Source organism: Osmerus eperlanus, chromosome 6, assembly GCF_963692335.1.
Source record: "Osmerus eperlanus chromosome 6, fOsmEpe2.1, whole genome shotgun sequence".
In the NCBI taxonomy this organism is placed as follows: domain Eukaryota; kingdom Metazoa; phylum Chordata; class Actinopteri; order Osmeriformes; family Osmeridae; genus Osmerus; species Osmerus eperlanus.
Window position 1 is genome coordinate 20349173 of NC_085023.1, and position 12329 is coordinate 20361501.

Consider the following 12329-nt stretch of genomic DNA (forward strand, 5'->3'; position numbering starts at 1 on the left):
TAAGCAACAGCACCTGTGGAAAGGAAGGGAGTGATCCTTCCAAGGAAGCAAGGGCCTTCGATACATTCAGCCCAAAGCTGTACTGTGTGTGTGATGCAGAACAATGTGATTATATCAAGACAAAGCAAAAAAAATTGGTTGCCTATCTTTCAGGTTTGTTGTAAATCCATTCTGATTCAGGCAATAAAGGAAGTGAGATCAACATTTTGATGCAAAAAGATTCTTAGTCATCTTATATAAAGCCTTTGAATTGAAATAATTTAATTAAAAGTGATTTAAATTAAGCAGTTGATGTTTCAAGCATGAGGTCTAAGACTGGAAGTTGTGAGAGTCTACATTATAACTGAGGAGGGTAATGAAGTGGAGAAACCTCTTGTTTTCATGGAGGCTCTGCCTCTGCTGTGCGTCCAGGCAGGATATCTAGCGCCTTGTAAATTTCCAGGCAGTAATTCTCCTAACACATTGCATGTGTTTACTCAACAGCATGACTGCCTCTGCAGGGACTGCTCCCATTGGGCCACTGGCCCAGATTCCAATTAAAGGCAGATTTTGACATAAATGGTAGAATGCCGAGACAGGAAATGGCAGGCTACTTCTCGTTCTTTAAAACCCTTTAAGTTGTGTGTTGGCAAGTCCAGCGAAATTTATTAGCATAATGAGGAATTCAAGGATCTCATAATAAAAACACAGTCAATGGAAAATTCTGGAAAATTTTAAAATAATTATTACTATTATTTTGACAGTCCTCAGAATATTTCAAAAACAATCATGACTCTACCGTAGAAACAATGGAAAATTCATATAATACAAAAGTATCTGTAGGTTTGCGTCAGTGTAGTCGTTTGAAGATGAGCGCTGTCACACTGTTGCCTGTTCTACCACCAAACTGGTAGCTAGGTGTGGGTAGTTCCTGAACAAACTCAAACCCTACAAAAGACAGAAAGGGAAGAGGTTAAAACAAGCTCTCCCTGTAATACGTCGTAATAGTGCTCCAACGAAACAGAAGTAAACACTAGAATTCTCACCTTTATTGAAAAGGCACACGAAATATAAGAAAGTTGAATACAGAAAGTGGCAGAACAAGCCAATGAGAATGAAAGACAAAAACACAAATTCTACACACAGAGTGCAAAGCCCAAGTGTTTAGTTATCTCTCTGCACAACTGGTCATATCTCAGTACAATGTCTTCTAGACTAAATGTTTTTTTACTATAAAAATACTGTTTCGAGAACCCTGGCTGACACCATTCATCCCATTATGTTTGACTGAAAGAATACAAAGTTGGCTGAGCGGTTAGAGAATCGGGCTAGTAATCAGAAGGTCGCCGGTTTGATTCCCGGCTGTGCCAAATGACGTTGTGTCCTTGGGCAAGACACTTCACCCTACTTGCCTCGGGGGAATGTCCCTGTACTTACTGTAAGTCGCTCTGATTAAGTGCGTCTGCTAAATGACTAAATGTAAATATGAACTTCCTTTACCTTCACTGAACATTTGTAGAAGCTGCACCTTTGTCCAGTTACAGGAAGTGATGGAGAAAAGCCCCTGGTTCTTCAGGGCTCCTCTCAGGGCCTGGAGGTAGCCCGCTTTGCCCTCCTCTGTGTTCTGTGGGTTCAGACTGACAGCATCAAAGGTGCCTTTATCGATGCACAGGTCGAAACCACTCAGCTCCCCTGAGCAGCTTAAGAAATCCACCTCCTGGATATCGACAGAGCAGACAATTAAAGAGTTTATTAGTGTTCATCTTGGGGGTTTAGGGTTTCCCTCCCACTTAGTCATCTGTTCTTCGACTAATGAAGGATGCCCACACTCTCACTCACAGCTGATCACGTGATCTACAGCAAGGTCAAACTAAGGTTTCAATTCCACATCACAAACAGAACGAGGGTCACACCTAGAGTCAGACTGATCTGTAAGGAGGCTGGTGGAGCAGCGATTCAAAACTCTCCTATATCCACTTCTGACTAGAAGAGCAAAACAAACAGCCACCAAAGAAACGTAAGATCGTCGTGGGGAGTGACATGAGGGATCAGCTAAGAAAACTGCTGAAAATGTACAGTATATGCATATGGTGTAATGATCCAGGATTTTGATTGAGTTTTCCCATGCAATAACACTGAACTCTGTGTCACATTCTCCAGTTCGAGGGTGAGCTGTCAGAAAGTGGAAAACAGTTTGCTGAAATGATGACAAAGTGTGGGATTGGCTCCCTCTGAACAGAGATGAATCCTCAGACTGAATGTTAGTAGGAAACCATTCGAATGTGGCCAAGGCTCCTCTCTCACACCAAAAGCCTCTCTCTCTCTCTCTCTCTCTCTCTCTCTCTCTCTCTCTGTGTGTGTGTCTCTCTCTCTGTGTGTCTCTCTCTCTCTGTGTGTCTCTCTCTCTCTGTCTCTCTCTCCCTTCTTTAAACACAGTTTTCTTGTGTCCTGCCACTCTGGTGGTATGAACCATGATGCCAGTTTAACATCTGATACACACACACACACACACACATCCCTGAATCTACACTCGGGTCAATATTTACTTCAACAGCAAGCACCCTGCCAGAGAACAGCACGCACCTCTATGAAGACGTTTTACAGGTAGCATGTTTACATGTGCTGATGGATGTGTGAATATTCGTGCGCACGGGGGAGAAAAGCCTTGAATTCATCCACAGAAATAGAATAATATTCTACTTTTCAGCAGATGTGTTAAATCCTGTCAGCTCGCTTGGGCATAAGGTGGTCATATCCACATGGCAGGCAGACTTCCATTCCCTTTAACACCCCTGTGCTTTCCCTCTACCTTGCCGGCTATACATGGAGTTTCCTCTCCTGGCTAGAGCCCCGAGCTACACACGATACCTGCTTGTTAGCTGAAAGCTAGTTTGTCTGAGGGACTTCATGTAGACCTCACCATGAATGGCAGTGTTTGTCTGTGGTCTTGGGTTCCAAGCAATTGAAAGCACTAGCATATACACTGGGATGGAGCAGGGTAGCGTTGATGTGGATGCATATAACTACTGTGGAAATGTTTTGATTAAAGCTGTGCACATGTAGCCTACATTTATTCGTTCAGCGTTACAGTACACTATTTTACGCAATGTTAAGTTACGTAACGTTATAATGAAAAAAGTTTGTATTGTGTCATACCATACATGATTCCAATCATAACTTCAGAATAAATATTTGGTGGACGTGACTAAAGTTTTTATGAAGCATGCGTAAAACATGGTCTTTTAAATGTAATTCTTTGGAAGACCATTCAACATTGCACAGCCCAATAGTGCCACCACCTGTTATCTTCCTCTACAGTCTCAGACTGCCCCGATTCAAAAACGACATTGGCAGGCCTAGCTTTCAAATCACCACGTTACAGGTTTTACAGTTTTACTATAATTGATCAGTGCACTTATGTAGATGTAAGTGTTGTACTGTATAGTATTTGTATTACTATAATACTAGTAAACTACATCCTAACCAAAAACCCATAACAAGTGACAAAGACCAACCTTAATTGACACATTATTGATATCTTCAGTCTGCAGTACTCTCTTGGCAAGTTCTACTGAAGCTGTGGAATAATCGATTCCTGTGAGATTCGTGAATCCCTGTTTTGCCTAGAAAAAAGCAAAACAAATGTATTATCATGTTGGTGGCGACTTGTAGAAGCAACATTCAGTAAAAGTCCCATCACTACAGTTTCAGTGTTACCAAGTGTAATAGTTTATATCCTATAACTAAAGTACATTTTAATAGCAAATTTAGCCTAGTTACACAACAAAATTACATGAAGTGTTTCATTTATTATTCCTACCAACTCAACTAAAAGGATACCATTCCCTGTGCCAATATCAAGTATGGCCGCATTTTCTGGTATATTTTCCCTGTCTATCCACCGAAGAACACGGGTCATGCTTTCTTCACCAAACCTGACAGAAGATAAAATGTGTCAATCATGGCAAGCAAAGAGTGGTGCAGTACAATTATGGAAGCAAATCAGTGATATCATGTTTTGAATTTAAAAAAGGCATTGAATACTTAATATTGAAATTCAAACACCACCGAATGTGTTGGCTTTGAATTCATCTCTTTAAAAGTGAAATTTGAATATATTTGAATGTTCCAACCCAATTTTACTGTTCAATATTTCCGATTTCAATTTCCGATCCTTACATTTTTGGATGATATATGTATAATTTTTGTTTTACATTTAATTAAATTAAGATTTCAGTTTTAAAGAGCTGCATTCAAAACCAACAAATTCGGTGGTGTTTAAATTTCAATATTAAGTATTCAACGTCTTAACATTAAATGTCACTTATTATGTCACTGATTGGCTTCAATATAAAATCCCTTATGATCTTTACCATATCTCACCCACGTCTCCAATGTCTTTGAACGTCTGCAACTCTCTTTGATATGCATCATCCCAGCTGGAATAAAACGGTACGCGACAATGACCACATTGGATACATGTTTTTTTCCATCTGTTTTCTTCTAGCACAGCATTATTTTCAGTAGGCTACACAACCAGCAAGCTATTCTGCTTGAGTAGTCCAGATAGAACTTGTTATAAAAGTAGAATTTGGCTAGCACACTCACTATTCCTTCGTTCCCAGCTTTGAGGGTTTAAAATCTTCGGACTCCATACTTCTGGTAAATATAGAGTAACCGCATGCAGTCAATGTTGTACACTTCAAAATGCGTTTCTGTTCATCTTGTTCCTACCGGAACTTCAGCGTGTGGATGACGCTCAGTAGTTTGACGTTGACGACCGCAGGGGGTACTGGGAGACTGTAGATGGGGATGTTTCCATCATGGCGGCATCCATTTCGGGTTATACTTTTAGCTCTGTGTGTTATCACAGCGCTAACAGCAACTCAGATCACGTAAGTACCAAAAATGCGTTTACTTAGTAACCAGATAGTGAGCACACTTGTGAATACAGTGGTGTATTTGGGAGATATTCAGTTGGGTGATCCCACTGTCTTCCTGTTGCTATTAGCTACAGTAGCCTAGCGCCAAGTTAGCTCAAATAGCTGTCAACTGACTTCCGTGATAATATAGCTAACATTTTGGTAAAGCTAGCTCGCTGTTGTATGATCTTTTAACAAAACTATTTGCTAGCTAGCTACCCCATAGTTCGTATGAATACTGAGCTGTTTGTTTTGTAGGTAGTGTTGGCGCTGTGTCATCGAGGTCAGTTGGTTCTAACTACCAAGTTGGCTGGTGTCTCGGCTTTCGATTAGCCTGCCAGTGCTACTACTGTACAGTACTGCTAGCAAGCTATCCTCAACAGGGATTTAAAACCTGTCAAACTGGGGCTCTGTTAGCAAACTAGTTAGCATTTTCTACCTAGCTGTTTAGGTAGACAAGCACATAGTTTTGTCAATTAGTGAATTATTTTCAGAAAGGTGAGTCGAATGGTGGTGCCAGTGTATTATTAGCTAACTAGAGCTACTGTAACTGTTAGGTATACAGTACAGTAGTTGTGTCCGGATTTATTTGAAAGTGTTTGATAACGTTGGCTGGCTTTCCGCATTATTTGCATACCAAAGCAGGCACCTTTTTCCTTGTACATTGGTCATATGACCCGATGTCTTTCTTGTACATTTTCGAGAAGTTCAAGACTTACTATATCCTGAAACGTGTTACTTGATCTGACGACAAACATTATGTGCTATTGATTTAACGTGTTGGTTTCATGTCAATATTACTCAAGCCTGTTTAGTTAAATTAATTTGAATATGTTTCTTTTCTTTTTTTGCAGGAGGGCTTCCTTTTAGGTGAAGTCAGACAAGAGGAGACTGTTAGTATTAGTGACACACAGATCAGCAGTGCAGAGCTGCTCCAAGTCGTAGGTAAGACCTCTGTCAACCAGCCTTTTGTGGTAGATTTTCGCTTACTAAATGTCTTTGTAATTCTGTCAAACTAGACGAACAGGTGTCGTTATCTCACAGCAGCTATAGTTGATCCACAGGGAAAGCTGTGATATTGATACCAATGCTTGTTCTCTTTCCTTCACAGAAATCCATAATCATGAACCTTGTGCACAACTATTTAGGTTGGTTTTGGTTCTTTTCACTTTTTTGACACAGCCCAGACATTAGTCAGTGCTAACAGGCTTAATATTGTAAAAATACTCATTAATTATTCGTCCATTGACATACCCATCCTTAAAATGAGATTGATATGTGGTTTGTTACCAGATGCCTTTCATCTAAAACAAATGAGTGTTTGTATTGTCATTGAACAGTAGATGGCTCTCTCCTACCACTAAGTATAAGGTCTAAATCTCTCTAGCTCAGGCTAGTTAAGATCACAATCACTAGTGCCATGTTACTTTGTTCTCACACATACTTGATTGCATTTCTCTCCAGCTTTTATGACTTCGCGGGCAAAGTCAACGAGGAAAGCCTTAATAGAATACTCAAAGGTAGACGAAGAGTAAGTGTTCTCTTCCAAAGTACAACGGGGTATTCATTCCTTAACGACACGCTTTGCCGGTAACCTTTTAACCACAACTTCCTGTTCTGGGACAGAATGTCATCGGCTGGTACCGGTTCAGGAAGAACACACAGCAGCAGATGTCGTTCAGGGAACAGATCCTCCACAAGCAGCTGACGCGGCTCCTCGGCATGCCTGACCTCGTCTTCCTCCTCTTCAGCTTCATCTCCACAGCCAACTGCTCCACGCACGCCCTGGAGTACGTCCTGTACAGACCCAACAGCAGGTACATTTGTGTTTTTTCTTCATAAATAAACGTGTAGAATCTGCTGTTTTCCAAAAGTGAGTAGGACACACCCCTGCCTCACACACAGAGGGCACCTCATGCAGTAACACAAATATCTTAAGCTGATTTTCCCCAGGAGAGGATACAGGCAATGCTAAGTAAATGCTAAATGTGCACTTCCAGTGATAAGTCTATGAGATGCTAAGCTAGGCTAACCTTGAGTTCCCATCCAGCAGGTACAACCAAAAGGTGACCCTCAGCATCCCCAACCTGGGCAACACCAGCCAGCAGGAGTACAAAGTCTCCTCTGTGCCCAACACCTCACTCAACTATGCCAAGGTCATCAAAGAGCACGGGTAAGGGGCTCTTTCAGGAGAGGGAGGGGTGGAGCCTTTCTTTAGGAAATGTCCCCCCAATTTTAGCATCATCCCGCTCCTTTACATACAAAAAAAAAAGTTTTCAGGTGAAATGTTGTGTGTGGGGGGATTTCTCATAAATATACATTTTAGGGCTCCCCCAAATACTCAGAGATCGATGAATACTGTTAATTATCCCACACAGTCACTCCCTCCCTGTGATAGGTCAGAAGCCTATCTCTATGCATGTGCATGTAAGTCTCTTTCTAAGTGTGTATCAGAATCAGAATTCGGTTTATTCGCCATGTATGTTATACAAACACGGAATTTACTGTGGCAGGGAGGTGCAAAACACTAAACATATACAGATCTTAAATTAAGCAAAAGTACAAAAGTTTAACTATTTCTAAGAACTAAACAATCTAAGAATACAACAATTTAAATATAAAAAAAATATATATAAAAATAAGAATAATGAGCATCGTGAATGGTCAACATTGTGCAATCGGATACTGAGATAAAGTGGCTTATGCATACTGAATTGCCATTAGATGGACTTATAATAGTTAAGTAAGTGAATGAATGTATCTGAAGGTATTCAGTGTCACTCTCACTGGGGCTTAGCGCTGTGTGCTGTGGGATAGTCCTCAGACTGAGGGATTCATCCTCTCTAGTAAGTCCTGATGAGATCACTGCTCTCTGTTTAAACTCCAGCTGATACAGTAGACACTGACAGATAGTTCTGTGTGGTCAGAGGCCCGCTGGGGAAACCGAATATGCTGCCTTGACAACAGTTCAGCTCTCTCCGCCACTCTGTTGCCATGGTGCAGGTTAAGAGCATGAGTGAGTCACAGCTTGTGGTTGTCTTTGTTCATGTGCTCTGAAACTTACTTCACACCTTTTATCTGATTTGCAGAGCCGAATTCTTTGACAAGGACGGTGTGATGAAGGATATCAGAACAATATTCCAGGTCTACAGTGCACTACAAGATAAAGTACAGGTGAGATCCTATGTGTTCCACATTGTGTTTTTTACATAAGGTAAAATAATGGAAGTATAGATATAGTTCTACAAAATGTAGTGTTGTTTTTGTGGAAAAGATGTCTGCTCCCCACACCCCAAAATACATCTTTTTTTAAATGTAATTTTCTCATGTTTCTAGGCTGTGTGTGCAGAGGTTGAACAGAGTGAACGTGTGAAGGAGAAATGCCAGGAGGAAGTGAACAAACTCAAACAACAAATCGCTCTCAGGAAAAGAAAAACAGCAGAGGAAGAGAGAAGTAAGTGAGCGTAACAAACACCGTGTTCAGTCTCACCTCATCTGTTTTGAACTCAGCTCTTTGTGTTTCGTGGGGCGGCTGTGGCATGTGTCGAAGTGTACCTGGGCAAGACACTGAGCCCCAAGGTGCTCCTGGTGGGCAGGCCAGTGCCCGCCCTGCTGGTGTGTGACTGTGTGTGTGAATGTGTGAATGAGAGGCAAATGCTTTGGGTGTGCCATTAGGTGCTGTTAAAATGCGCTTTATAAATGCAGTCCAGTTTTAAAATGTTCCCCGTTTGCCCTTTAGGAATCCAGGAGGCCCAGAACGCAGAGGCCCGTCCCGGCCCGGAGGAGAACATGGAGCCCCCAGACACACCCCTCCTCTCCCGGGTAGCCTTCCACACCCCCTCTGCCCCAGAGAGACCTGGTACCTCCACCAACCCCCCTGCCTACACAGACCTCTCCTCACAGGTCAACTCGCTGCTGCTGCCTTCTTCCTCTCCCACCAGTGCTGCGCTGCTGCCCAGGCCCCAGGCTGTGGGCTCCCCTGGCCACCCCACCCCCGGACCCCTGGGTCTGGGCATGGGCATGGGCCTGAGCGTGGGCGCTGGTCCCAGCCCCAGCACCCCTTACCTGGGCAACGGAGACGGTTCCAGCTCCGACTCTCTGGACAGACAAGCTGCAGGGCAGGAGGATGAGGACGAAGAGGATGAGGACAGTAGCGAGTACGAGAACCTGGTGAGCGAGGCGCCAGTTCCTGCCGGAGTGTTGGCGCAGGGTCGCCCCGCTGCCCTCAGCCTGGACGGAGACGCCCCCGGCTCACAGACCTCGTAGATGCAAAGCCACAGGATGGTGCTGTGGGTGACACACAGGACTCAACAGGAGAGCTGGGTATCAACGATAGACATCTTTATATATATATATATATATAAGAAAGGAAGTGCCAGCCCTGAAAACAAAAGGCATGCGCAGGTGGGGTTCCGCTTGGTTCATTTCTGTTTGTCCCAGTTTGATCGCCACCTTGAGGGGGAAGTTTCCTGCCTGTGCAGTCCTAACTGTCTGTCTGATGGGGGGGGGGGGGGGAGTTGGGACCTTTTTGTCCAGGAACAGGGGGGTTGCCCTAGTGGATGTGAATGTTTCAGCAAGCAAGGGAGGACGTCACCGAATTTATACTGACTAGCGGGCCACCCTTGTCCCTGCAGACAGACCTCTCTGAATCATGCTGCACACTCACTGCATCTCCAACTCTGCGCATCCAGTTATACCATTACCTCTTGCACTATTTTTGCCTTCTTTTAAACAATTTATTTAAGAAAAGCAAAGGGAAAAATGCTCTGCGGCCTTCAAACTATTCATTTTAGTGAGAGATGGTAATCATTTGTTTTGTTTTGCAATTTGATTATTACAAAGAAAAGAGATTTATGTGTAAAATTGTTTATTCAGTCTGCAAGGTTCTGACTCGCTGTTTGGCCTTTCAAATGTTAGGTTTTCCTTTCCTTAAACAATCAATAGTTTGTCTTTTATGACTTGAGCGGTTGCCTATTTAAATCACAAAAAAATATAGATTCCAAACGAAAATTTTACGTTGCCACTATAATGGGTGCTTACTATAATCCTCTTTTGTTAAAGTAACAATTATTAATGTCACTTCATTGACATAGATGTCAATGCCTCATTGTTCTTGAATAACACTGAAATTGTATGCGCTTTGCTGCACTTAACAACTTTAGCAGATTTCTTTGTTGTGCTTAACCAATGCTGTCATGTTGTGCTACCTTGACCACCCGAACAGAGCTTAATCAGCTTGTTTTGCGTTGTAACAGGGTTCACAGGGCAAACAAACCTTACTGGAGTTTTACTAACCAGATGCTTAAGATTCCTGAACTGCTGCTGCCTCACTAAGAGCTACCACTAAATAAGAAACTGTACATCCATCTGCACACTTGTCTGCTTCTTCCACCCACTTCTTAGCATGTAAACGTTGTCTCCATGACTACTGACTGATAACTACCAGAGGATAACAGGGTCATAGCGTCTTAAGGTGACTGGGTTCTGCGTTACGTGCTACTCTCTCTTCCTGAGGTGTGTGTTTGTGTGTTCCTCCACGTATAAACATCACGTTTCTTTGCAAATGCAATGCTTTAAGGGGAAACCGCAAATGGCACACTTGAGGGTAAGAATCGTAAGGCAGACGGGGGGTATCAGATTGTGATGGTAGAGTTTTTTTTCACGGCCCTGTGATGTCTAGGCTGTGTGTGTGTGTGTTGCTGGGAACATTGCAAAGAGCCATCTGCCTTCCTTTGTGGTCAAACCCTATTACAAACTAAATGTACTCAGTGCTGATTAGTATGTTTGTGCAAGGACCTAAATGTTGTGATAACAGCTCTTCTGTTCAGTACCCAGTGCCTTCCATTCAGATAGCCACAGTGGTGCCCCACCATGACTGCAAACAAAACACAACAGACTGCTAGGGTTGTAATTAGGCTGCTGACAGGGATTAGTCACCATCTATGTTCATCCTACAATATGAACCAGCTCCTTGTATCTACTTCTCTAGTTGTTCCTAGATCGCTCACCCTCCCTCTACACCTCCACACATCTCTAGAGTTCAAGCGGCTTGGCTCGCTCTCGTCTACAGTTGTAAACGTTAAACCCTGTCATCATTTGCAGTTGTTATTGAAGGAGCCTCTTGCATGGTAGGCCTGGCCGCTACGCTATCTTAGAAGGAGATGTGCGACCATTCGTGTAGATACTGGCCAGTGAAATTTAAGAAGTGATCCCGTGACGCAGGCTTTGTGAGAGTGACTGGGTGCAGACAGGAGGAGACAGTTGCATCTATGTGGATAGATGTGCATACTACAACTAGAAGACTTACAGCATTTCATTCTCATCAGTTCGTTTGGAAGTCCGATAATTTTACTGTTTGGATTTGACTATCGGCGTGGAAGGAAGCTCTTAAGGACTTCCTTTCCCCACAGCCCATCACACTTTCTGCCCTGCGATCATCAAGCTTTCATTGTCTTATATGGTCGCATCATGTCGCATAATCATTTAAGGACTGGTACTTAAAATGTTATTCAAATTATTCATCACAAAATGTTAATAATGACAAAGTCATGTGTGAAATCAATAGGCTCTTCTTTTGGAGCACTGAAATAAAGTGTTAGGGTTACTTAATCAATATTGAATGTACAGTAGAGGGTGGGGGGATTGCAAACAGCACTTATTTATGAGCATCTCAGTTAGGGAGGATGTGGCTGGTAAGGAGGGGTGGACTGGGTCCCCCTGTGGGGTGTTTTTTAGAAGAGAGGATACAGTGAATATTGGATGAAGTAACTTGAGAGAACTTTCATCTGGTAATATTAATCTGCCTCTCGACACAAGTAGAAAGCTTGCAGGCGACACCTGCAACCTGCCTTCCTGTCCTGCCTCCCTGAAGCACAGTCTAATCACACTTCCCACCTCAGTTTACTAGATATGTCTAATGGGTTGGACATGATAGATAACCAATCTTGTTGGGCGACAATTTACGATTTATGATCCTATAAACTGGGGGATGATAAAAAAGAGACCTGCTCTTTGGTGGTGGTGCTGTGTAATTTGTACTCAATGTAAACCAAGAACCTTATGTTTAAATAGCTGATTTTAGTGGGAAACCGTTATTTAAGTAATGAACAAATAAAGAAGTCAAAATACTTATGACTGAACATGATGCATTTGAGTGTCTCACACACCTTGCTGTACGCATGCCCAGGAATCCAATCTAACTGGGAGAAAATTAAATTTGTAAATGTTAGGACACCGTTCCACGTGCACAATAGTACGATATCATACCGATATGTGCAATCTGTGCTTGAAATCACTACCCACAACCTCAAAGGATTAGTTTCAAAGGCGATAAAACGAGGTAACCTAGTATGGTTGTGCAGTAATACGTCATTTGGCGGTAGGAGGGGCTGCGATGTAAACAAATAAACAGTCCAGCCTCTCATAATA

General features: G+C 42.7%; 2 protein-coding genes across 3 annotated transcripts; one reads left to right on the forward strand and one right to left on the reverse strand.

Moving 5' to 3' along the window:
- Window positions 1-694: 694 nt before the first annotated feature.
- On the reverse strand, window positions 695-4891 carry eef1akmt2 (EEF1A lysine methyltransferase 2). Its single transcript, XM_062464334.1, has 6 exons — window positions 4588-4891; window positions 4353-4418; window positions 3800-3914; window positions 3495-3602; window positions 1480-1696; window positions 695-927 (listed from the first exon to the last, which is right to left on the reverse strand). The coding sequence occupies exons 1-6, from the start codon at window positions 4632-4634 to the stop codon at window positions 830-832; spliced, it is 651 nt and encodes a 216-aa protein (XP_062320318.1). The 5' UTR covers window positions 4635-4891; the 3' UTR covers window positions 695-829.
- Window positions 4728-12028, forward strand: abraxas2 (abraxas 2, BRISC complex subunit). Of its 2 annotated transcripts, none has more exons than XM_062464325.1 (9): window positions 4728-4874; window positions 5756-5846; window positions 6013-6049; window positions 6366-6432; window positions 6528-6718; window positions 6952-7074; window positions 7991-8075; window positions 8238-8355; window positions 8641-12028. In XM_062464325.1, the coding sequence occupies exons 1-9, from the start codon at window positions 4803-4805 to the stop codon at window positions 9165-9167; spliced, it is 1311 nt and encodes a 436-aa protein (XP_062320309.1). In that variant the 5' UTR covers window positions 4728-4802; the 3' UTR covers window positions 9168-12028. The 2 variants fall into 2 exon arrangements, with proteins under 2 accessions (XP_062320309.1, XP_062320310.1); XM_062464326.1 differs by having other exon boundaries at window positions 6955-7074.
- Window positions 12029-12329: the final 301 nt, after the last annotated feature.

Coding starts and splice junctions, on each gene's coding strand:
- eef1akmt2 (XM_062464334.1), bottom strand. CDS start 4,634: ATGGAGTCCGAAGATTTTAAACCCTCAAAGCTGGGAACGAAGGAATA. Junction 3,603..3,799: donor GTATCCTTTTAGTTGAGTTG/GTAGGAATAATA, acceptor GCTTTTTTCTAG/GCAAAACAGGGATTCACGAA. Junction 1,697..3,494: donor TCAATAATGTGTCAATTAAG/GTTGGTCTTTGT, acceptor GTCGATATCCAG/GAGGTGGATTTCTTAAGCTG.
- abraxas2 (XM_062464325.1), top strand. CDS start 4,803: ATGGCGGCATCCATTTCGGGTTATACTTTTAGCTCTGTGTGTTATCAC. Junction 6,050..6,365: donor CCTTGTGCACAACTATTTAG/GTTGGTTTTGGT, acceptor ATTTCTCTCCAG/CTTTTATGACTTCGCGGGCA. Junction 8,076..8,237: donor CACTACAAGATAAAGTACAG/GTGAGATCCTAT, acceptor TCATGTTTCTAG/GCTGTGTGTGCAGAGGTTGA.